This window comes from Aquila chrysaetos, chromosome 12 (genome assembly GCF_900496995.4).
Source record: "Aquila chrysaetos chrysaetos chromosome 12, bAquChr1.4, whole genome shotgun sequence".
Classification (NCBI taxonomy): domain Eukaryota; kingdom Metazoa; phylum Chordata; class Aves; order Accipitriformes; family Accipitridae; genus Aquila; species Aquila chrysaetos.
In genome coordinates, this window is record NC_044015.1 from 20,691 (window position 1) to 45,954 (window position 25,264).

Genomic DNA, 25,264 nt, shown 5'->3' on the forward strand with positions numbered 1-25,264 from the left:
CCCCTGCTCGTTGTCGCCCTCCTCTCCGAGCCTGCGCGGAGCGGGCTTCCCCCCCCCCCCCCCCTTCGGCGCGTCTTGGCCTCCCCACCATTTTGTGCTGCGATCGCAAGATTAGCTGCTTGATTGTGCCTTATTCTCCCGTGCGTTCGGGCTTGAGGCGGAATATCGAAGGGGCCTTGATGGCGGAGAGTCAATCAGCGGTCGGGCTGGGGGACTTCACATCCCTTGGCGGGGCCGCGGCTCTCGGCTCGGAACCTGAAACCCGGCGGCTGAGCGAGCTGCGAGTCATCGACCTGCGGGCCGAGCTCAAGCGCCGTAACCTAGACAGCGGCGGCAACAAGAGCGTTCTTATGGAGCGGCTGAGGAAGGTGAGGCGCGGACCAGGCGGCAGAGGGGGGGGGGGGGGGGGGGGCGTCATCCGGGTCCTTTGTCCCCGGCCCGAGGGCGCTTGGCGCATGCGCGCTCGGGGTCTAGCCTGGAGTCCCCAGCCGCTGTGCTGAGGGAGGCCTTAAAGGGAGCGCGAGCGGGGGTGCGGCGGTGGCGGGGTTGCCGTGTCCCTCCGCTGCTTCCCAGTGCTGAGTCCCGTGGAGCCGCGGGGTGTCCGTCAGCAGCGGCTTGCTCCTTTCCACGCAGCGCTGTGGAGCCGTTGCCCTTGCGGGGACCGCCAGCAGCCCCGCCGCTGCGCTGCTTCTTGCCACCGCCCCGACCCCCCAGCGGAGACCCGCGTCGCCCGCTCGCGCTCCAGCGTGTGGGCATCCGCGCCGCCGCCCGCACCATGGTCGTTCTTCGGAGCGCTGCTCCGATTTCTCTCCGCGGTGGCCCCGGTCTTTCCCTCGTTCCCTGTCCCTCACGTATGCGCGTCCATCCCCGGTTTCCTGTCCTGTTCCCCCAGCATATACACGCGCTCCCCTTTCCCGTATCTCTTCTCTTGCTTCCTCTGGGCACACTTCACCTGACTCCATCTCCCATCTCTCCGGAATGTATTTTCACAGACTTCCGTGACGCCAGAACAGCGTAGTCAGTCCTGACCCTTTTATGGGTTCTAATAGGCCTGCACGTTGAGGAAAAAATACTGTCAGATGCGCTTGAGTTCCTGTAGCGGTCGCTCTCAGTTTTATACAGTTAAAGCGCTTATCGGCTGAGCAGGGAGCCTTGTTTACAGATGAGGGGAACTTTGCTTCTCAATTATAGCTTGATTTGGTTGTGGGGTTATAACACCATACTATTCAGTGTTTCTAACAGCTGATATGGCTGCCTGGCTTTATGACCTGAACTACGGTGAGACGCTAATGTTTCCATCTGACAAATGCTTAAAAATGCTGCGACGGTTTGACCGTAGTAGGCAGCTAAGCACCACATGGCTGCTCACTTGCCCCCCCCCCCCCCCCCCCCCCCCCAGTGCACGGGGGAGAATTGGAAGGGTGAAAGTGAGAGCAAACTCGTGGATTGAGTTAAAGGCAGTTTAATAATTTTAAAAAATGGGGAAAAAAAACCAACAGAGAGGAGGAGAAAGAAAAAAAAACACCCAAGAAAAGCAAGTGATGTAAAAGAAAAAACAATTGTTCACTGTCAACTGACTGATGCCAAGTCAGTCCCCAAGTAATGGCAGCCCCACCAACTTCCACCCCTGCCAGTTTTATTGCTGAGCATGACATCGCATGGTATGGAATATCCCTTTGGTAAGTTGGGGTCAGCTGTCCCAGCTGTGTCCCTTCCCAACTTGTGCACCCCCAGCCTGCTCACTGGCGGGGCAGCGTGAGAAGCAGAAGAGGCCTTGACGCTGTGTAAGCACTGCTCAGCAATAACTAACACATCCCTGTGTTATCAGCACTGGTCTCAGCACAAATCCAAAACATAGCCCCATACAAGCTACTGTGAAGAAATTTAGCTCTACCCCATCCGAAACCGGTACAAACGCACACCAACAAACAATACAATAGATGTCATACTGCTGTCTCCAATAGGCCATTGAGGATGAAGGAGGAGATCCTGATGAAATTCCTGTGGCCTCAGAACTGACCAACAAGAGAATGCCAAAAAGAACTAGCAAAGGTACGGAGTCTTGACAAATACATTTCCTTTGTTTCCATGTAGCTAGAACTTAGCATATGATGTTGATTTCTTCTGTTTTATTAGTTTAATTTAAAAAAAAAAAAGTTTTTTTCTTTTTCCCGTAGGGAAAACGGTAAAACTCGGTTGTGTTAGTGGGCGATAACAAGTTTAAATGATGATTTGACACCTTACCATACTTCTGTTAGCAAATCTTGAAACCTGTAGATGAGACCATAAGTTGCAGGTGTTTCTGTACTTGTGACCATGAGTGTAGAATTGTGTCAGGTACAGAGCAAGCAGCTGCAGCCAGTATAAGCTCCTGTGGAAAGTTCTGCCAACTTATATAAAGGTGGCTCCACAACAACCCGGGTACTAATTGCCTTGCTGTAACTATATACATTTTCCTTTTTTCATAGAAGTCCTTGAAACTCCATCATCATTGGGATACATTTTTAGATGCAAGAAATTATAGTGGGAATAATTAGAACCATTGTTGCACAAATAACAAAACGTGTTTAACTTTTGTTAGTGTCATATTTCATTTTATAACTGTTGTTTTGAAAATAAACTGTTCTGAAATAGCTCATTAGTGATTTAAGTATATTTTGCTTCAAAATCATTAAATATTGTGTGGGCCATGTTACATGTGGTTTATTTGAATTGCTCATAACCAGTTCCTAAAAGATAGTTTCTGAAACTTACTTTTAAGCTGCTTCCTTTAAGATAACGGGGTAAAAATAGAGAAAGAGCAGTTGTTTTTGAATAGTGATACAAGTTTGCTGGTGACAGATATGCCTAAACATGAACTGTGTGTCCAAGATCTTAAAAGTGAAGACTAATTCTAAATCAGTTTAATTATTTAAATGGTAAGAGGGATGTTTTTTGTAACAATGAGAAGGTGTTTATTTTAAATGGAACACCTTCCTAGACAGTGTTGTGTTTTTAGGTATGGAAATGTTGTGGAATGAGAGGACCGTAGCTGTTGAAATATGTAGCTGTGCTCCTTCTATTTCATGCTTATGCTGTTTGCTTGTATCAAGTGGCAAGTTGTCCTCTGTTACATCCAGACAGACCTGGACTTCTAAATCAGGGTCTTAATGATTATTTGTTGAAACAAACTCAGTGTTGAATAGATAATTCAGCGAAGAGTAGACATGTTATGAAATTTAGTGCTGTAACTCACTTCAGTGATACTATTTTTAGGAAGAAAACCAGAAGAAGAAGGTGTTGAAGACAATGGACTAGAAGAAAACTCTAGAGATGGGCAGGTAAGTGAAATTATGATTGCTGTTACTAAGAATATGAACCATTTAACCCACAATAAATATACATCTACCCTTTTTCTTTCTGTAGGAGGATATAGAAGCAAGTCTGGATACCTTGCAAGATATTGATATGATGGATATTAGTGTGTTAGATGAAGCTGAAATAGATAATGGCAGTGCTGTAGACTGTGGAGAAGACTATAGTCCTGATAATATTCTTGATTCTCTGTCGGATAATAAAGACAATGTCGAAGCAGAAATGAAAGAACTTCCAGATCAGCTAACAGAAAATGAGGTAAGTGAATAGAGGTCTTTGTAAATTTTCAGAAGCTATTTAATAAGTATACGGGCACATGAATGAGTTATTTCAGTGTAATAGAATATAGGACATGAATATCATATGCATTCTATTTCACATTAACAGCTCTCATGTCCTGCTGTCTAAGTGGTAAATGTTCTTGGACCTGTCGGAGGCTTGAAATGTTCACAGCAGACAGGTCACAGCCTTCTTTACCTTGCAGTAACATCTCTGCTTGCTGTGAAAGAAGCCTGGAATTGAGAGTAATGTATTAGTTTTCGTGTTCTCTCTTCCCATTTATATATGTTTAAATGTATATATGCATATACCCAGCCATATAGGTATTTACATACATGGAGAGAGAGAAACATGCTTTCAACTCACAGATAATTTGGAAATTTTTTCTGCAGAAATAATGCTTTGGTTTAAAGAATTTGTGTTGCAGAGTTTTCTCATAGAGATTAATAAAACAAGAAAATCTTTATGTATTGTGTGTTGCCCTGTTCTGACATTGCTGGGCTTACGACTTAGTTTTGAGAGCAATTTGCAATGTCTTCTACAGACAGCACAGTCTCCTGCAACTGAATGAAGAGTGTAATCTATATGTTATGTTCAGTCCCCAAATATTACCCTTCCTTGGATCCTTGTGGTGTTTTTTTTTTATTTCAGGCTGTTCCTTCCCAAAACTGAACGTATTATCATTCCTTGCCTCCTTATGTTTTTATTCATTTATTTATTTTAGGCCTGTGGTGTCTGTCTCAACTTTTTATCATTTATCTTCTGAAAACAGAGTCACTGTGACAACATCCAGTTGGCCTGAAAGGCAATTTTCTGATGTTCTGTAAATTAGAGCTGTTGTGAATCATATAACTGATGAGCTTTGGTTGAATCTTACCATCAGCTCTTAAGGAAGGAAGCTTTTGGGGACGTGTTCTGTTTTCGGAGAAGTAGAAACCTAAGTCAGCTTCGTTTCTAACTGCTTTTTTCAGCTAGAAACTAAATAAGTAAAAAAGTGGGAAAATGGAAAAACACGTTATGTACAGTAACCACGGAAATGTGAAATAAATTTTCTCTCTAAATAAGAATAACTTTGAAATAGACAATGTCATGTTGAAATTAAAATGAAAGGTAACTGGAGAAAGATATTTAATCATCAAGAATATTTATATGTTGCTCCTCATTCTTGGGTCACAATCTGAAGTAGCAATTGAGATCTGTCAAAAATACGGGAAAAGATTTCTCATATTATTGCTAGGGAAAATTGAATACAGTAGTATTTCTCCGTAAGGTAACGTTAGTTTTTGTAAGAAATGCTATAATTCCTTTTTTACTCTTTTAGGAAGATTATGATGAAATTGAAAACAATTTAGATGCCTCTTCTTCTGATTTAATTGAAATGAAGGTAAATTGAAAATGTAGCTGTATTTCAGATTGTTATTAGCAGTACTCACTCCGTGCTCATACTACAGAAAAGCAAACATGACCATAATATGAAATTGTAACAGAATCCAGGACATACATGATCTTGCTCAGAATACAGTCTGTCAAATGAGAATGCCCTGTGTTTTTTCCCTACTTTTCAGTCAGCTATCAAGACTTCCTCCACTTTTGTGGTAAATAAAAATGGTCTTGTACTGTTGATTTCTTCTTTCTCCTGCTGATCATATCAAGTAGTAGCTGGGTTTGTTTTTCACTCTGCAGTTGATATGGTACACAAAGATTACTTTATTGGTCTCTTTAACATTCCAAGTTAGACATCACACACAATTGTGGCTGATATTTTGATTTGGCTTTAACATGCCAGAAAAATTACCTATATAAAATACTCAGTTCCAGTGGATGGTGAAAAAAAGTGCTAAATGTAGTAGGTGAATTTGTGTAGTTTTCAATCTTTGGATTGGGCAGGGGGTTGCTATTATTCTGTGTTACAAAATACATTTTATGAAATCCTCATTCTGTGTTTATTTTCCCAAACAGAAAATGGAGAAGCTACACTTGGAGCCAGGTACTGTTAAAGAAAAACATATTCCTGTCTTTTCAACTAATACTTTTTAAACCATTAACTATTAAAAAAACAAGCAAACAAACATAATTTGCATTATTTTTATGATGGACAATCCAGATCATGCAGGGTCATAGAGATTGGAAACCCAATCATATCCCCAGATCTGTGAAGTGATGCTTGTCATCTTTGAAATATTTCCAGTGAAATGAAATGGTTTAAAAACTTGTTAAACTACATAAATGGATTTAGAGAAGTTAATCACAGTTTAAAAGCTAAAGATTCTACTTGTAAACAGATCTTGTGATATCGCACACACCTTAACTCTGTTACTAAGTAGAGAGCAGTGAAAGCAGTAAAAAGATATTATAGGGCATTAAAAGGTAAAGATTAGTTGTTACTGGATACAGAAGAAAGAAGAGAGTTTCTTCATGGAAATTTCATACAGATACTTTTCACTTTCTGGACTGCAAACACACTCATGCACCATCAGAAGATGCCCAGTTCTCATGTTGGACTGTCTGCTAAAAGAATTTCACAGAAATTTAAAAATTGAACCCTCAGTGCCTTGATACGTTCAGTTAAGCATCTCGGACTCTGGAAGCTAACTAGAGAAGAAACAGAGCTGAACGATTTCATGAAGAATATCAAGGATCAGCCAGAAGGTTTTTGTTAAATCTGTGGGGGCATTTTTCTTCCCTGTTAACATTTTAGGGCTGATTTGGTAGTTTGTCAGAGAGCGGTTAGCGTAGTACTTGTAACACTGTGTACACTAGGGTTTTCCAATCTCTGTGTAGCTTAGAAGTTCTCTTGGTGTTAGTGTGGCAGCCATGCCAGTTCCACATTTGTGATTGCTGTATTTCCCTGGTGATTAAATCTTGTGCCATTCTATTCCTGTTAAATCCGTAGAAAATGAGAAAATACTCGACATTTTGGGGGAAACTTGTAAATCTGAACTACTTAACGAAGAAACTTCCGAAGCGGAGCGGCCACATGCACAGGAAGCAAGTAACGTGGTGCCAGGCAAGAGGCTAGCGGAGGAAGAGGACGCTCTTGCTGCCGCTCAGTTGGAGGAAGATGCTTTAGATTTGGACAGCAAATCGGCACAAGCTATGGCAAGGAAGGAAGCAAAGCGTTTAGTTGTAGCAAAAGGGGAGACAAGTGAACAGACAATAGAGGAAGATAAACCGGACTCTGAATCTTTAGTAGTAGAGACCCTAAGCGATCAGAGTAGCAAACGCTCCCAAGGCCTGGAAGCCTCTAGTGGGGAAACAGCGGAAAAAGGCGCAGGTCCTGAAGCCAAAGGTAGCAAAGAAGATGCCAAGAAAACAGAAGACAAAGCTAATTCTGAGGAATCCCCTGCTACTAAAGAGTCCTCAACCAGTGAGGGCGGTGATCAGAAAAAGAGGTTTGTTTTTTCTCCGTTATAGACCAGATGCTATCTTTTTTTCATTGGTCCTTAAGTGATGCGAATAAGCTGTTTCCTTCAATTGGCCACCGAGACTGATGAAATTGTAGCCTATTGCTAAAGAGTCTGTTTTATTTCTCCATGTGCAGATATTTTTATTTTTTTTTAAACACAGAGGGTTTGATTTCTTTCCTTCCTCAACCTTCAAAGGTTGTTTTCTTAAATTACTCTTACTTGTAAACGTCTTCCTAATATAAGTCTGTTTAAGAATCTGACTTCATTATTTCTTGTCAGATTTCTTAAATCAAGTATACAAAGGTGTGTTTTCATTTGCAACATATTTTCTGGTAGGTATTTAATTTTAGCATTTTTCATAATTTATATTTAGTCATTTTTCTTTCTGACTTGAACAATGTGGTGTTTTGTCTTTAGCCCTGTTGAGGAGGACAGAGATACAAAGATAATCTCAAAGGATGAGAAAGGTATGTTTCTTTTCAAAAATAGAACTTTAATGATTGCTTGGAGAAACTTGGTTTTGTACTGAATGGGGTGTTCAGTGGGAAAGCGTTGGAATCTGTGCAGTTGTTAAGTATCATAAATAATTCATCTCTTTCTGGATTTTTTTTTTCTAATCTCTTTATGCCGAAAAAGCTATTTTCCTTTTATGCATTTTCTAAGGATATCTGTGTCACACCCTTTTGTTTGTATCTTGATCGTCAAAGGTAGACATTAATACGTGGCAAATATGTCCTTCATGGCACTGAAGACACTTACCAACAGCTGTTAGTGAGTCAAGAGCCTTTTAGCAATTGTGTTTGCTTTGCTAAATGCTTGTGATTCTTCATACTGTCTTCTGTTTTGCTGAAATAATTTGGAGTCTAGTATTCACGTATTTAAATGCCACAGAAACTTACAGCTTAACTTTGTCTTCAAATTAGATTGACATTATTAAATCTTTGTCCACACAGATCCTATTTATGGTGCAAATATGCATCATAAGCAAGATGAGAATTTCTTGATCAACAGTGTCAGGTGCCTGCTCCTTTTTTTCATCATACTTCTTCCTTTGAATACATCAGGCTGCTGAGTCTTTGCAGCTCACCCCACCTCTCTATTCTCTTCTGCCTGACCAGGGCAGAAAATTTAGAACTGACTGTTAACATTCTTCTTCTGTACTGCAGGCAGGTAGTTCAGCACGGTAAGCATGGAAGTTCCAGCAATTCCTATAATAGGGAAAAAGCTCCTTATGAGATCTGTCTACCGATTGGACAGGGTTTAATTGGGTTTTACAACACAGACTGAACTCATTGTCAGCTGCTTTTTCCAAGATCTGGGGTTATACATGTCTGCAAGCTACTGGACCTCACCATCAGCTCCATTAGGGTCTGTTTACCTCTTGTTTACAGTCTGTAATCTTATGTTCTCTTATTTCAGAATATTTAAAAGAGTGTTTTGTGCATGCTGTCATTTACCCAGGGACATGAGTGTATTTTTTTCTGTGGACTGGGAAAACTCTTCTTGAAGTTTGCATTCAAAACAGGCTTCAGGAACTTGGGTTCAACCTTGCCCCTGCATACCTTCGTCCAAAGGATGTGCTATGTTCCTTAACGTTTGTTTTAAATCATTTTCTGGCTTAGTAAACAGCACTGGGGAGAGGTAGCCACTTGATTATGTAACTTTCTCTGCATGCAGAGCAAAGCGGTTGAGCCAGAAGAAAGGTACAGAACTACATACAAGTCAGTTCGGACTCATGCGTTGCTGTTTCCACACCTGTATGAAAGGATTTTATTTAGGACAAGGAGTTTTCCATGTTCCATGCATTCATTATGAGGGCTGTATTAATAAGTGTAGAAAAATAAATTTATGAGCTCATAAGTCTAGACTTGGCAGTTGATTTATGCGTAGCTGAAGGATGTCTCCAGTGTTGAGGGTTGGCTCCCAATACCCATATCGTTCTAGTTTCTAAGTTAGAGACGATTTTATAGTACCAGTCTGTCTTTATCTTGAAAGTGCAGTACCATTGCAGGAGCACCTCTTTAAGTCTTATGGGAGGGCAAAAACTGGAGATGTTAAGACTGATCGAAGCTTATTCAAAAAGGATATTAATGTAGTTTAAATAATCTAAAAAATCGATGGTAAAATAGAAGAAAGTGCTCATTTTTCTTCAGGATGCTGGTACCAGTGTAACTGCAGGTGGCCATTTTAAAATTGTAGAGGAAGTGTGTGGAGTAAAAGCATCAAAGCCTATGGCTCCGCTTTTTGAAACACCAAGACAATATATCTCCCATGTGTTTGCACACATGACATACCTTTGTCAGTGCAGTTCTTGAGACTAGAAGATGACAGGTGTAGACTTAGTCCGCTATGTACAAAAGACCTCTTTTTTTTAAAGAGATTGGCACAAATGATTGCATGCTTCCCTAGGAAACTTGTGTAAATATTAACAATAATGTTCTCAGTGCTAAGTTCATGTTTGAGACAATGACAGAAAATATCTGGAAGTAGGAGATGGAAAGACACTCAAATAAAATAGCATTTTAGAAAGGTTCTGGAAGAAATGTCTCCCCTCGATGAAAGCAGTTCTGAGAAATTCCATACATCACCAAAAAAAAAAAAAAAAGGCAGATGGTTTGGAAGCAGGTAGCTGGACTGAAACCTGCTTCACTCCATTCATTGAAGCCTTGGAACTGGACACTACCAAGACTGATAAAAGGACTGTAAAGACATTTCAAAGGAGATTGGAAACACTATACTGGCTTAAGTGCTTTGCGTTGAAATGCAAACACTAAAACTTGGAGTTCAGCTCAAACACTTTTTAAACACTAGACGTTGGGTTTTCAGACTTTACAAGTACATAAGCATTTATAAAATTATCTAGTTTAGATGCCAAATTGGATGGGTGTTCTCTAGTTCTTGCATAGTTAAAGAAAGCTAGGTCTTTTCTAACCCCTGTAACTGAAGTCACAGGCTTCATACCCCTAACTGGAATCTGTATGGGCAGAAATAGGAGAGAAATTTTCTTGCTTTTTTTATAGTGAATGTCTTTCCTTTGAGAGGTACAGTTAATCTGCATCCCATCCTCATTCCTTTGGAGTTGAGGAGATAAGGAGGGCAAGACATGAGCATACATGGGTACTAACATAGTTCCCGGAACTCTAGCAGATCTTCTGTCTTTTCCTGTAAGTGCAGTTAGTGGGATCTATCCAGGCACATCTCAAGAGCCACACTTACTTCAGAGACGCCCTAGTCCAGTTTCTTTCTTGAAGAATGACATAACATACTTCTGTTGTATGTATCAAAGCTTGTAGTTCCATCTTAAAGTTTTTGGACTTGTAATATTAGTTGCCTTCAGGAATGTGAATCATGGCAGGGAGAATGTTATGCATTGCATTTCATTTGCTCTATGATTTAAAAAAATAAAAGATTGTGGAACTGCTGCTTTTTAATTCAGAAGTAGTTCTTGAAATAATTAGGATTTTGGGTATGTTTTGGTTTTGTTTGTTTTTCTAATTAGGTCGCACTGCTAGCGGTTCTGGTAGAAACTTTTGGGTGAGTGGACTGGCTTCCACTACCAGAGCTACAGATTTGAAGAATCTGTTTAGCAAATATGGGAAGGTAAGGGGTTTTTTGGTTTGTTTTGTTTTTTTTTTCACTTGAAACTGTCTTAACAAGACTTCTTAAGTTCCTGTCACTGAAAATACCAGTGAAAGGAATCAAATTATCAAAAATATTGTGGGATATCAAGGAAAAAATTGCCGAAGTACACACACTGAATGACTGCTTTTTTATTCTGTCGCTCACTTCCAAACAAATATAAAATTCCATTTACAGTCCTTTATTTGAAACAGTCAATGACTGTTTACATAAACTTCTGTCTCCTGTGCTGTAGTATAGTATCTTCACCCATTGGAAATTCAGTCAAGAGTGAATTTAACGGTGCTTATTGAAGACTTCCTTAGGACTAAGTAAAACATGCAGTAAATGTTGAAACGTAATTATTGGGGAATATCTTAAGAATTGCTTTGGTACCTGAAGTTTTATTTTTGTCTAGAGTTAGCAATTGCTTTAAAGCACTTGTTTGGGTACTTTTGGTGGGGGATTTTGGGGGTTGGTTTGGGGGGAGCGGGGGGCAGGTCCTGCAGTAGTTATTAATGATAGACAAAATGGCAAGTTAAATCTCCCTGTCAGTTGGGAAATTGAATGAGCTAGTTTAATAGAAGGCTGATGTCAGAGACCTCAGTAAGGATTTTTGTCAAACCTTTGAAGCCTATTTAAAGATGACTGTCAGCAGATTGTAGTAAAAGAAAACTGTATGTGCTAGCAATCTGCTATTGAATGTTTAACTAATGAAAATACTCTGGAACTTAAATGTAACTTTACAATAGGTGCAAAAATAGATTAAGCGTAGCAGCTTTGAGTTTGAAAGTCATGAGACTAGTAAACAAAACCTTTTTAAAGTTCCTCGTAACAATAAAAATGCAATACTTTTCTTCCATTTATTTGTTCAGAATTCCATCTGGTAACCTGAAATGTTGATCATAGAGATGTGCCACAAAATTTTAAATGTAATTAAAAAATACGCAACAGCCAACCTAGTATTTGCCTCTACTTAGACGCCATGGTAACTTTTAGTCATTTAAATAAAATTACTGTTATTTTCTTTGCAGTATTAGCAGAGGCAAACTTCTAGAAGTAAATGTACATCTGCAATAAATCAAATACTCAACAGCATGTTCTTTATTCAGCTGTACTTTAAAATATAACACCTCTGTGAAATATGATTGATTTCTGTAATAGAAAGTGAACTGTATTGAATATACGAGCATAAGTAAGCACCATTTATGAAAACAGGTGTTTTATGTGGGCTTTTTAAAGTTATACTTTTGAGGGAAACTTCCTGTTTCTTAAACAAGATTGTAGATAACATTGTGGGTCTGCCTCTTAGCAATGACATGAAAACATTTTTTCGAGGGGAGATGGGACTTGGCAGTTGAGCTAGCATTTGGGTGGAAATTTGCTTACAATTTTTTATTAGGTTTTTACTCCTTTATACTTAAGCAAAATGATGATGTAAAGTTAGCTTTTTTTTTTTTTTTTAAACGGGCTTTCTTCAGAACAGAATTCAGTCTTTGGCTCCCATCTATTGATGCAGCTTTTGCAGCGTTGCATTGGCAACAGAAGCATGATTGGCTCCAAGCAATGCTTCTTTTGTATTTGTCAATCTCTTAAAAATAGAAATTTCCTGAATGATGATGGACAGGAATAAAACAGAGTAGAAATGGAGCTTGTACTTCTTGCTGTTAAATGGTGGGCACTTGTTACAGTGAGTGTAATACCTTTATTTTGGAAAGGTGGTAGGTGCAAAAGTGGTCACCAATGCTCGCAGTCCTGGTGCTCGCTGTTACGGCTTTGTTACGATGTCTACAGCTGAGGAAGCAACAAAGTGTATTACTCACCTCCACAAAACAGAGTTACATGGGAAAATAATTTCTGTAGAAAAAGTGAGTACTGATCCTCAAAGATATCCCATTACCATCAGATTGTACAAGTGATCGAGACCACATTCTCAGCTGATGATGTGCAAAATAAATTTCAGGCAAAAAATGAACCTGCTGGGAAGAAGCCAAGTGAAAAAAAAGAGAATGAAGCAAAGAAAGAAACAGTCAGTGAGAGGTACTGTTGTAAAAATTCTCTGTGTAAAGGTGTTTTGCTGTTCTTCAGTCTATGTTGATTTGTCAGGAAAAACAAAGTCACAGTAAGAATTTCTGTGACAAACATTCAAAAAGAGCGATAGATGCATTTTTCCAACTTTTACTACAAGGTAAACTTCTGTTGATGTTCAGTGCCTAACTTAACACACTTCTGTTATGTGCTTTAAGGTAGGCATTGGAAAATTGCATTTTCAAGCATATCTTTTAACTTAGCTATGTTTGGGTTTTAGTGAAGATTGTGGTGCTTTCATGTCATAAATCTATAGGAAAAACTATTGGAGAATTTTCCTCAGTATGTCACTGTCTCCTTGTTAAATTTTTCTCTCATTGTAAGAGGGCTTTCTCAGGTAGTTGTGGTCACAAACAGTTAAAGATCAGTTGTCCAAGATCTTGTTTCCAGAACATGTTCCTCTTCAGCACTATGCTTTTTCTCTCTAGCATTACTGAAAGTAGCTGAAAAAGACACTAAGACAGTGAATAAGACACTAAGTCCTTTGCTTTAATTATCTTCTTGAGGTGTAACTCCTATTAAATGCTATTTGCTGAGAAGTTTTTGCCTTTATCTCACCTAGTTGCCCAACAAAAATGGTTCACATTGGCACTTCATAATTGTCATGTTGTATAAGAAACTTTGTGGGCTTTAAGCACATGGTGGTGTGAATTTTTCCTTTTGTCTCCAGTTGAGGTATCTGAATCACAGCCAAGTTTTTATGACAACTGCACAGCATGGTCCAATTGTCTTATTTTATGGTGTAGGAAGTTGTAGAAGGAAATCTTTGGAAATCTAATTATTACTGTCTTATCACATCAGAATTCTACTTTGTTACTATGTTTCTTTTCTCTTATTCTGTACTAGTCTAATCTATATCAATATCTATCTATAGACCTGGCAGTGTTAAAAGGGATGAGAAATCTGACCAAAAAGATGATCCTAAAAAGGCAGAAGACAAAGATGAAAAGGAAAAAAAAGATAAAGATGAACTGAAGTCTGGTTCATCAGATCAACCTAAAACTATTAAGTCGGGTAATTTGGCTATTCTTTTTTTCATAAAGTAAAAGATACGGTGAAGTATGAATAATTAATTGTAGGTAGTTCTTTCCAAAGAACTGCCAATGTTCTAGAATTATTTCTGGTTCTTAGTTGGAAATCCAGAAGGTATAAAGAGGCGGCGGGGAGGGTATTTGACATTGGGTCGTCCTTAACAGAGGCGCTTGGAATAGGTGTAGTGAAAAAATGATTTTTGGAGAGAGGGTTAAATGCACATTTTCACATTTTAGAGAACATCTGGCATAGCAATGAGTGGTGTAGGTTATGTAGTTTGATTGTTTTTTCCATCTCTTTCCCCTCAACCCCTGATGTATTTAGCAAGTAAAGGAACAGAGAGAACGGTAGTAATGGATAAATCCAAAGGAGAACCTGTAATTAGTGTGAAAACATCAACTGCATCAAAAGACAGAGTAAGTAATGTTTCTGCATGGGAAACATGGGTTGGTTTTCGTTAGAAACAAATACTGAATCCTGCCAAGCTACATGTAATCCACACTTGTCTTACCAATTTGTCCAATTAGAGTTTCTATAATATGCATTTAGATCTTAATTAGTAAAATACCTTTCATACAGCTGATACCATGTTCAGCAATTAAATCCTGCCAAACATGTAGGAAGGCAAGTATTACTCTGTTAATATGTGGTGTGTCTGTAACATTAAAAAAAGAACAGCTTTTTACAAAAATGTGGGACGAAGCTTTGAGACATGATATGTATGAAGGGAAATGTATTGTTTGTGGTAGTTGTCCTTTTGTAAATGTACTCCATTAAATGTCTCTACTTCAATATTAAATACAGAGCATTAAGAGCCAGGATCGCAAATCAGAGAGCAGAGAGAGACAAGGCATTGTGCCATTTGACAAAATTAAAGCACAGCGAAAAATGAGGGAGGCAGAGCAGCGCCGGTAAGAGCAACAGTGAAATTGTTTGAAATTTTTTTTTTTTTTCTAGAATGAATACACTTTTATTAAAATAACTAAGAGGTAAAGTGGGGTTTGATGTGTTTTTTACTTGTCATTTTTTATATGTTTGTAGGTCACATATGTATTGAATTGGGAAAGCTCCAATTATTGACTCTGTTAATACTAAGCTTGAAAATATGTTTGGGGGAAAAAAATTGCGGTTTGTTTTTTGTTCTTGCTCCATTTTGTAGGTTTTGTGGTTTAGATTGATTTAAGTATGCTGCTCTCTTTAGCTAAGCATGCATTATAGTAGAGGTGAAATGATAATTTTAAACTTGCCACACTCAAATAAACAGGGCAGGAAGGACCAGGAGAAAAGTTGTCTTTCTCAGAATAAATGTCTTTTTTTTAGAGCATTCAAAGTCTCCATAGTGTTTGAAACAAAACAAGATGAATATTTTTGTATTTAAGTACATTGTGTCTATAGAGAAGTTGGGGGATTTTCCTGCAACCTTTCAAAGTTTCCACATTGTATCTTTTTAGTTAAGAACCTAAGTTAGGTATTTAATTATTTTTGGTGGGGTTTTATTTCTGTTTTCATGATGTTTAACACAGGATAAAGGTGGTAGTGGCCATCTTTCAAATTCCTTGCTAAAACTGTGACCTGAATTCCATGTTAAAACATTTTCCACACATTACAAAACTTTTATTAGTTACCTAAAGTAAGTTGAATTGGACAGGGGGGAAATGCTTTCATCATTCTTACTGGAGAGGAAAAAGTTTCTCTCTCATAGGTAGATTTCTGAGCCTTAGGGGAGTCATATTATCCAGCATACTGTTCTGGCTTCTTCAGAGTTGTATGTTTTGTTTGAGTAGAAGGAATGAGCTTGGGGCATTTGGATTCAAATTCTCCTGACCATATAGGACTGTTTTCCCCCACAGGTGGGTTTTGTGGGAGTACTATGATCAGTCTCTAAATACAAGTAATTCATGTATACGCTGAGTGTCTTCCCTCTGTGCCCTCCCTCCCACACACCCCCCAGGTATAATTTCAAGCAGCTGATGCAAGTTTGTGGTCACTGTGGTTTTAATACTACCTTTTCAGGTTTTTTTCTTCCTTTTTAACTTCCTTTATTTGTTGAAGTATTAGATTTGTAACCTTTTGGGATTTTTCTGTTAAAATAGCACACGTGAGCGTCGGGAGAGACAGCAGCACCTGCAGACTATCCGGGAACGGGAAGAAAGGGAGAGGCTTGAGATTGCTCGTGAGAGACTAGAAATTGAAAGGCAGCGTCTTGAACGAGAACGGATGGAAAGAGAAAGACTGGAAAGAGAACGAATGCACATAGAGCATGAAAGGAGAAGAGAACAAGATCGCATTCAGCGAGAAAGAGAAGAGCTGCGACGCCAGCATGAGCAACTGCGCTATGAGCAAGAACGTCGGTCTGCAATGAGAAGACCATATGACATAGATGGCAGGTAAAACCAGCAAATACAAATGATGCAAGTGGAAAATGTTGCTGCCAGGTTCTGTCCCATCAGCCTGTGCTATGAAAAGCTACCCGTATGCTCTCAGCTTCCATTAATCAGCAGTTGTTGATTGCATTGAGATTATTATGTTTAATAGCCCGTCAAACTATCCTCTCTGAGGTTTTTCTATTCCCTTTTGAACTCAATTACCCTTCTGGTTTGCACAGTTTGGAAGGAAGGAACGATATCAAAAGCAATTATCTTGACTAAAATGAGTACATTCTTTGTTTAAGGAGAGATGATCCATACTGGCCAGAGGCAAAACGAATGGCAATGAATGATAGGTACCATTCAGATTTCAGTCGCCAGGATCGCTTCCATGACTTTGATCACAGGGATCGTGGCCGTTATCAAGACCATTCAATAGACAGGTTGGTGTCTTACCTCCACTGTATTGCTGTGGCAGTACACTGAAATTGAAAGACAAAAATGTATTTAATGTCACATTTTGCTGCCTTCACTGTGTGTTTGGTTTAAGTGTGTCTTAGTGGCTGTGGACTTTTTCTTACATAACCATGAAGACATCTGTACTGTGCCATGAGTTAAACCTTCTGGCAGGCTTGTTCAGAGTGTCTGCTTGCAATGCTCTTTCACACATTTGTAGGATTATGAAAAATTTCTAAATAATATTGTAGGCATCTAGCATCTTAACGAGAATATCCTGGTTTATACCTTAGGACTAACTGGGTTTTCCAGGAATCCAAAATGTGTCATGGTTTCCGTACGTTTCAGCTGTTTGTGCCTTTTGTAGGTAATGTTGGCACAGGATTTTTCATCTGTGTTGTTATGTAGATGGATTTTTATAGACTGCTGTATGTTTTACTACCACAGTCTGATTTTAATTGTCTGCTTGTAGGAGAGATGGATCAAGGACAATGATGGGAGATCGGGATGGACAAGTGAGTTGCTTTTTAAAGCTACAGAAACATCTTAACTTCTTATAACCTGGTTTTCTATAGTGTGTGTCAGATTAAATTTCAGTAGTTAAGAATTAAATGGTATCTCCCAAAATATGTATTGATAACCAGATTATCTTGTTTCTTTAATAAGATGAAATTTACTTCAAAGACTTGTTTATTATAAAAGTTAGACATAGTTATTCTGATGCAAATCAAACAAAACAAGTGAATTGTGTCAAAAAAGGTAGAGTATTCCAAAAGATGGTGTAGAAAAGACAAATGTACAAAGTATGCATAAAATTCACTCTGTGAGGTTGCATGGAAATAACAGCAAAAACTAGTAGAGATGTTTCCATGTTTTTGAGGGCTGGGGGAAAGACCTTCAGGGCACATTCAAGCAGTGAGAGATTAATTTTGTGGAGTCACAGAATCCTCAAGTGCCCTTTACTGATGGCTAAGCTGTGAGACTCAGAGGGACCTGGATAGGCTGGAGAATTGGGCAGAGAGGAATATCATTAAGTTCAACACCGGGAAATGCAAAGTCCTGCTCCTGGGGAGGAATAACCCTGTGCAGCAGTACATGCTTGGGACCAACCAGATGAAAAGCAGTTTTGCAGAGAAGGACCTTGGAGTCGTGTTGGACAACAAGCTGACCGTGAGTCAGCACTGCACCCTCCTGGCAAAGAAGGTCAGTAGCAGCTGCATTAGGAAGAGTGTTGCCAGAAGTTCGAGGGAGGTGGTCCATCCTCTTTACTCGGCACTCATCTGGCGTACTGTGTCCAGTGCTGGGCTCCCCAGTACAGGAAAGATAAGAGCTTACTGCAGTAAGTGTAGCCTAGGGCCACAAAGATGATTAAGGGCCTTGAGCATCTTTTGTATGAGGAGAGGCTGAGAGCTGGAACTGTTCAGCCTGGAGGAGAAGGCTCAGGGGTTATCTTATCAATGTGCATTAATACCTCCCAAGAGGGAGGGTATGGAGAAGATGGAGCCAGGCTCTACTCAGTAGTACCCACTGAAACACATGAAATTCCATCTGAAGACAAATCAAATCACCTTTAAATCACTTTTTTTTTTAAACTGTGAAGGTGGTCAAACACTGGAACAGACTGCATGGGGAAGTTGTGAAGTCTCCAGCTGTGAAGATACTCAAAACCCAATGGGAGACTGTTCTGGACAGCCTGCCCTGGCTGACCCTACTTGAGCGGGGGGGTTGGACTAGATGATCTCAGGAGGTCCCATCCATCCTAAATGATTCTGAGATTGAGTAATTGCAGCAGAGCAACTTTAAACAATGAAAGAGTCTGTTTTGGGCAGTCCTGTAAGTGTTCTTTGCCTTTTAGCATTATCCAGATGAGCGCCATGGAGGACCAGACCGTCATTCACGAGACTCTCGGGAAAGTTGGGGTAGCTATGGATCTGACAGAAGAATGAGTGAAAGTAGAGGGATACCCCCACAGTCACGGTTAGTACACTTAACTGAAAATACTTTTTCTTGTGCATCTAAGGAATATTTCCATATGTGAAAGTGGGACGCAGTTTTTGGAAGTACCATTCTTTTTTTTCTAGCTTTCACCCCGAGTCTGTTCTCTGTGGGATGGACTACAAATGAGTAGCTCTTTCAGCTTGCCTTGTGCATCAAAACAGGCATCTTGGCGTGATTTTTTTTTTTTTTTTTTATTAATAACTTCACATCTGAAAGTCTTCATGTTTTCAATTAATTTTACCTAGCATTACTATCAAAGCTTGGTATTTTCAGGGTAGTGGTTCTTCCCCGGTTTGTAGTTGTTGGAAGCACCATCCTGTCAGCCCTTTGAAAGGAAAACAATAAAATGCTTACAGATTGGGGGGTGTGTTTTGAGGGGTTTTTTTTTGTTTTTAATAAGTCCTGTGAATAAGCAAGCGTACCGAAAACACCAAAAATAAATTGACTGGTTAAAACAACAAGCTAGGATATTTGGAGTAAACTGGGACATCAATGTAGCATAAACCAGATTAAGAAATCCTGTTTTCTTATTTGCCATGTTAGTTGGATTGAACAGAAGACTTATTACTGAGATTTGACTTAACAGATAGCAGTATAAGATTTGCATGTGCCTTGGTAAAGCATTTGAGTAAGTTTGTGACTTAGTTGTTTTACTTGAATCTATTTTGTGTGCTCTGGCTAATGTGAGAAGGTATGAATTTCATACTTCCGCAGGGATGGACGTGACTGGGGAGATCATGGTCGAAAGTTTGAAGGACATCAAGATCGTTCATGGCAGAGCAGCGTGGATGGAGGAATGATAGGACGGGATCATGAGAGATGGCAAGGTATGCTTCTGGCACAACAGCTCATTAGTTGTGCTACGTAAAACAGAAAATACAGGCATTATTATCCTTGGAGATGAAGTAAAACTATTACCGTGGATATAAAGGAAGCATTTGAACTTTTTTAGGTGGAGGTAGAGGCAGACCTGGCCATGTGATGCATCGTGGAGGCATGTCAGGGTAAGAACTTTAAAAAGAGCAAAGTGTTTGTATCCCTTTCAAGGGGCATTTCTTCGGTTTAAATTGGCCAAAGAAATATTTTATGGGGGCATCAGTTCGATATCTGATTTGTTATTTAAACATCAAGGAATAATGAAATATTCCCATGGGTTTTGTGTAGTGCATCTTATTGAAGAGTGAAAAATCACGCAAAAAGTTTTAAAAGAATACCCATTATATCAACATGACTACCAGAGTCACAGGAGAAAATTAAAATATCTGAATCACTTTCTAGGCGTGGAGGTTTCATGCAAGGTGGCAACCAAAGTCAGATGATGCATGGAGGAGGAATGCAAGGAGAAGGATTTGCTGGCCAGGAGAGAGCAAACAGACCTAATGATCCTCGTTTCAACCGTCGCTACTGAATGTGTTTTAATTTTTAATGCAAGGTGGCAACTGAAATTAATCTGTTACCCAGGGTTACCATTAATTGTAACTTATGGGCTACTGTAAGTGTAATTTTTTTTTTTAAGCTGCTGCCATATTATGTCACTCAATCCAACGTGAACTCATTTGTTTTGTAATGTGTTGTTCATATCCCATTTAAAATGTTTGTTAATGAAGCATTCCATTTTCCATAAATAAAAGCCAGTTTACAGTTAATTGCTTTGTTTCAGCAGTCCCTGGAAAACTAATATATTCAGCTGTATGTTAAACCGTGTAACTTTCTTTCAAAGATGAAGTATCAAAATGCCTTACAGGTGTCCCTTTGCACTTTCAGTAGCACACAGCTCCCAGAAATACACGAAATAATGTGTTACTTCAGATGTGTCAAAATCAACTAGCATACACGCCAGCATGAGAGAATGTTAGTAGATTGCAGTTGTCAAAAGTTTGAACACCCTACCACGGCAAAATTGACTTGGGATCCTGTAGGACCTGTGGTGAAGAATTTTTTTCATCTTGTCTCATGTTGCTAGGTACTGTGCAACATAATACTCTTCACTCTCTGAAAAAGGCTACATACTCAGTTACCAGCACAGCTTCTGTAAGAGAAAATGCACAGGTACTTGCGAAAGAATGAGTTTCAAGTGCAAGTCAAAATAATTTTTGTTTAGCTTCTCATAGCTCCACCAATTTCAGGCCAGTAGTTTTACCTAGCAATCCATAATTTCCTTAAGTAGATTAGAAACAGCCATTGGCTGTGCTTCAGCATCATTTTAAGAATGTGTTGAGAACTAACATGATGAAGATTAGTGCAATTGATCTGTCACTTATAATTAGTCTTTGTGCAGTCATCTCTGGAGCAACATGGCCTTAGCGTTACCTGCCAAAGATGGCTTTTGTGATGCCAAGAGGAAAAAATCCTGTTACTTTCATTAGTAGGGTCACTGGTTTATTTCTATCTTCAGAGATGTTTTTTTCTCAGTTACCGGCAGATTTTTTTTCATTCATTTCCTACAGCCTGCGTTGTTACAGCAAGTGAAACTCTACAGGTCTTTTTCATCAGGGTTGAGACTTGCCACACTGGAGGAGGATCCCTGTGGACAAACCATCTAAATTCTAAAAAGCTGCTTTGATTGCAGTGGGGAGTTGCCTGAGGCTGTCTGGATCACATTGACATCAACCTCAGTGTGAAAGTTAGTTTTTGTTTTAATGGTGAAGCTAAGGCCCAGAAAGACTTAAGTCATTTGTTCAAGAACACAAACTAGGGATGCAAACAGAAAGATTTCCAGACTGCTACACTTAGTAGCAACTAACTGTACTAATTCTGTGGGTGTGGCTAGAATCCAGTGCCTCCTTGCTTTTAATCCTTTAAATGATCACCTCTGATACAGAGAAAGAAAAGAGTGGTGATACCCCCAGACTTGCTCTGCTTTGTCCTTCCCAATTCAGATCATTGACCATTAACCATGAGGACAAGTGAATCACTCCCACTAGATGTAACTTATGGCTGTCCCTGTTACTGTATTGGGACTTCTCTGCAGGAATTGCATGGAAATCTGACGTTCTTAGCACAACTGACCTGTCCATTTGTAGCTTTAAGGAGAGCATCTTTTCTTGTCCTCGGCAGGTACATAGCATCCCAAAAGGGATTATGAGATTTTCCCCTCCAGCCAGGGCAGGCTCTATTTACAACACCACACAGTCATTTATAAGCATGAGGAACAGTGCTATCTGCTGGTCTACTACTTAAGAAGTTTAGAGAAGTCGAGAAAGTTGTGTCTATGACCCAGACCGTCGCATCAACAACCTAGAGATAGACTCCAAAGGTAATTTATCATCTGGGGAGACAATTATTCTAATAAAAGAACCTTTTTGACCACCGGGGGAGGGGGGAACAACAAACAACCAATCAAACTGGAGCCTCTATTATCTCATTATGACGTTTACTGCATCTGAACATCATACTTCAAGATGAAGGCTTCTTCCCCACCGGGTTTTTAACTGAACTGCATTTCCCGCTAATTCCGCTAGATGGCCACACCGACTACATGCATGTTTCTGATACGGTAGCAGCCGATCACTCAAACCTTGACACCCGAGTCAGTGGCTGTGCTATCTGTCCAGTCTTTATTAAATCCAATGCACGGAAATGATCGGACAAATTCTGGTTTTGGGGTTGTGGGTTTTTTTGTTTGGTTTGGGTTTGGTTTGGTTTTTGCCTGGTGCAAAGATTTCTATGGGCTATAAAAAAAAAAAAAATCCACACAGCATAGATGGAGACAAAGCTAAACAGCTGCCTTCTATTCCCCAGTTCCAAATAAACTCAGGATAGAGACAACGTGACCCAACTTTAGCAGAGTCTCGGAATGTCCACTATGGCTGTAAGCAGGTTGCATCTCTGTGGTTAATTACTGCTGTAATCAACTGTTGTAATGTGTAAAGCCCACAGTAAAACATAAACATACTGATTAATTCAGGTTTCCATAGGACAGAAATTGGGTTTGCATAGGGTATTTTTTTTTCAAATGCAAATGTGAGTTCCCTGATTTTAAGAAATCTTCACTCATTGAACTTTTGCAGGCTAGAGTCCTCAAGGTAGTTCTAATGAATGTCACCAAAATCATTCTGGTGTTTTTTAAAAAAAAGTCTGTTAAATGAATCAAAAACAAACAAGTTATTTTAATACTGCTTATGCCTGCCTTACTCATTAACCTCACTGAGTCTGCAAACTTGGGTATCTATCTCAGCAATGGAAGGACAATTTCCAGACCAGTCCCAACCTTTCTGGTCCTTAAAATGAAACCAAGTGAAGCACGCAAGCTCTGTGATGAGAAAAGCAAAATAACTGCATTCAGAGGAGGTGGAATAATCCTACGAACTGAGAAGCAAAAGTCAGGTGTGTTTTAGCATTCAAGGCACTATGGCAAATGGTAATCCCCCAACAACTTCAAGCTCACACATGAAACCTATACCTGGCCTGCAGACAGAGAATGTTTGATGCTAACGAGCATGCAAGCAAGATCCTGAGCATGTGCCCGTTTCCAGTTTAACTGTGCTCTCCAAGGAAAAAAATCTAGTTACAACAGCACAGTAGAGCGAGCTGCTTGCCCTGCCATGTTTGTCCCTCAGTATTTTGGTTTAGTGTTGCTGTCATGGCCTCTCAAGTTGGCAGTTCAGGTAAGAAAGTTTTTGCTTATGTTTGTCTGATCTCTGAAAGCTATAGCAATGTGAAATGTAGCTTTCACTATGTCAGCTGCTGCTTGTTTTGCAAAGGAAGATAGACTCCACTGGGACTAGCTAATTGAGTGAGTCACTTAACAGCTCTGTCCAAACAGGGGAAAACATCTCCAAAAGTTGTGCGAGGTTTTGACCTGGTATTGCATGACTCAGAATGAGTGGTCTGTGTTGTTAGCATAGAGGAACTTTCACAGCATCTAGCTCTTAAAAGGCCAGCCTAGTGTATCTACACTAGAAGCCTAGCCTCTATCATCAGCAGAAGGAAACAGTTCCTAACTGTTTTGGAGGCTTTCACTGACTTTGGAAGTCTGGTTAACTAATCCGAAGCCATAGTTAAATGGCATAAATCCTCCATAATTCACATTTACTTCATACACATACTAAAGATGCTGCTGGTGCAGGGTGTCATCTGTGCTTCTTGGGAACTGTGCTGGAATGACAATGCTGCAGGAAGTGTGAGGATGAGAAAGTACACTTCATGCCAACTCCCTTGCCTTGAGAAGGCAACTGAAGTGTTTGTGCAAGCCAAACTAGGATGCTTACTAAGTGCTGATGTACAAAAGAACTGTATTCACTTGTACATACCTTCCTCTTCTTTTTAGTAAACTTGAATTACTTAAGATCATTCATAAAATACCACTGAGAAAGCATATTACAATGAAGAAGCTTTAGAAAGCAATCATCAAAGGGCAAAAAAGTGGTACAGAAAATCATTAAAAGCATGGAGAACTAAAGTTCCAAGCATACCAGAGGTGCAGTATTCTACCTATTTGTACATAGTGTGTGTACATAAACCAAGACCATGCTTTGTTTAAAGTGATTACATTTTGTTTGTAGCCAAAGCCAGAGAGATGAAGACTCTCTTGATGACAGTGTCAGAATTTTCTTAGTGGTAGGTTTTGCCTGGTGGCATGGGGAAGCAGACACAGAACCATTCACTGGAGTTCTGAACCTCACTCTACCTCTCCCCTTAAGTTCCGGGACATCCAAGCTGCGGCTAAGTTTTTTCAGAAAAGACTCGAAGATAAGCACAGAGGCCACCTGGGGACAATTCTTTTATTATTTCTGGTGGTTTGCAAAGTAAAAATTAAACACTGCTCTGGAAAATTAAGTCCTCTGTTTTACCAAAGAGCAGTGAAGGGGTAGTCAATGGTAAACTCAGCTTCCCATGCACACTGACCCTTACTCTAGTGGGAGAGAAGGGAGGTCTGTTCCAGTAAACTCTGTTCTAGTGCATCTCTAGCTGAGCTATTTGTTATGTGAGCTATGCTGCTTTTCAAAGTTGGTTGCCTAAGCTGCAGCAAGCTCGTTGGACTGTAAAATGGCAGACAGCTCCTGTCTCACCACTGGAGTTAATTTGATTATGTACTGTAATTGCCAGCATGCCTGGGAGCCAGTCTGCTGAACAGCAGCCCTGCACAAGTATCTTAGCTCTATTATTTTCTGGTGTGTGTGCGTGGATAGCCATGACAGAAACTCCTGCTGGAAAAGCTGTGCTGCTTCAAGGGCAGTTGCCATTGGGAAGCCAAGGAAGAAACTGGGGTATTGATAGAGGTTATTGAGGCTCTAGAATAAGGTGAAGCCTCTGGCACCTGCGTGACAGAAAGAACAGAAGGATGGGGGACTACTAGATAAAGGGCTAAAAGTAAAACCAGAGTTGCCTATAGGTCTGTAGGGAAGAGCTCACAACAAAGAGGGAAACAAACGATTTATCATCCCTTAAGAGAGGATACTGACTAAATTCCCAAGCCAACGTGTGATGTTGTGCCTGTACAGCTGCGGAAAGCCTACAGTACTGGAACTAATGGAGGCAAATGTTATTGCATTGAACTGTAAGATAACTAGGAGCTAATCCCCCTTCCTCTGTTCCCCTGTGCTCTCCCCTGCCCCCTCACAAGTAAAGCAAGGACTATATGGAATGCAGTTTTGTAAGACTGGGAGCTGATCGCAGTGCTCCAACCCCCACCCCCAACACCACTGCTGTTGTTGGTAACCTTTA

The 25,264-nt window shown here is 39.9% G+C and overlaps 2 protein-coding genes across 7 annotated transcripts in view; one reads left to right on the top strand and one right to left on the bottom strand.

Moving 5' to 3' along the window:
- Positions 1–31: 31 nt before the first annotated feature.
- Positions 32–20,244, top strand: LOC115348805 (scaffold attachment factor B1-like). Of its 3 annotated transcripts, XM_030032089.2 has the most exons (21): positions 32–368; positions 1,965–2,052; positions 3,256–3,320; positions 3,406–3,612; positions 4,955–5,017; positions 5,593–5,620; positions 6,527–7,025; positions 7,458–7,507; positions 10,540–10,640; positions 12,377–12,526; positions 12,622–12,698; positions 13,621–13,760; positions 14,103–14,194; positions 14,583–14,689; positions 15,872–16,165; positions 16,450–16,587; positions 17,073–17,115; positions 18,456–18,577; positions 19,313–19,425; positions 19,551–19,602; positions 19,877–20,244. In XM_030032089.2, exons 1-21 carry the CDS (start codon positions 180–182, stop codon positions 20,004–20,006), a joined length of 2,748 nt encoding a protein of 915 aa, XP_029887949.1. In that variant the 5' UTR covers positions 32–179; the 3' UTR covers positions 20,007–20,244. The 3 variants fall into 3 exon arrangements, with proteins under 3 accessions (XP_029887949.1, XP_029887951.1, XP_040983577.1); XM_030032091.1 differs by lacking the exon at positions 4,955–5,017 and having other exon boundaries at positions 62–368; XM_041127643.1 differs by lacking the exons at positions 32–368; positions 1,965–2,052; positions 3,256–3,320; positions 3,406–3,612 and adding an exon at positions 3,667–3,878.
- MICOS13 (mitochondrial contact site and cristae organizing system subunit 13) overlaps positions 3,828–25,264 on the bottom strand; it is a 32,225-nt gene continuing 10,788 nt past the window's right edge. The window contains exons 5-6 of one of the 4 annotated variants that reach the window (XM_041127653.1): positions 16,601–16,626; positions 3,828–3,866 (exon numbers count right to left, since the gene is read on the bottom strand). In XM_041127653.1, the coding sequence (XP_040983587.1) occupies positions 3,828–3,866; positions 16,601–16,626 (65 nt within the window). Of the gene's footprint in view, positions 3,867–16,600; positions 16,627–18,748; positions 18,924–20,611; positions 20,628–23,577; positions 24,858–25,264 lie in introns of those variants that run through there. The other 3 variants (XM_041127648.1, XM_041127650.1, XM_041127649.1) reach the window with 3 other exon arrangements.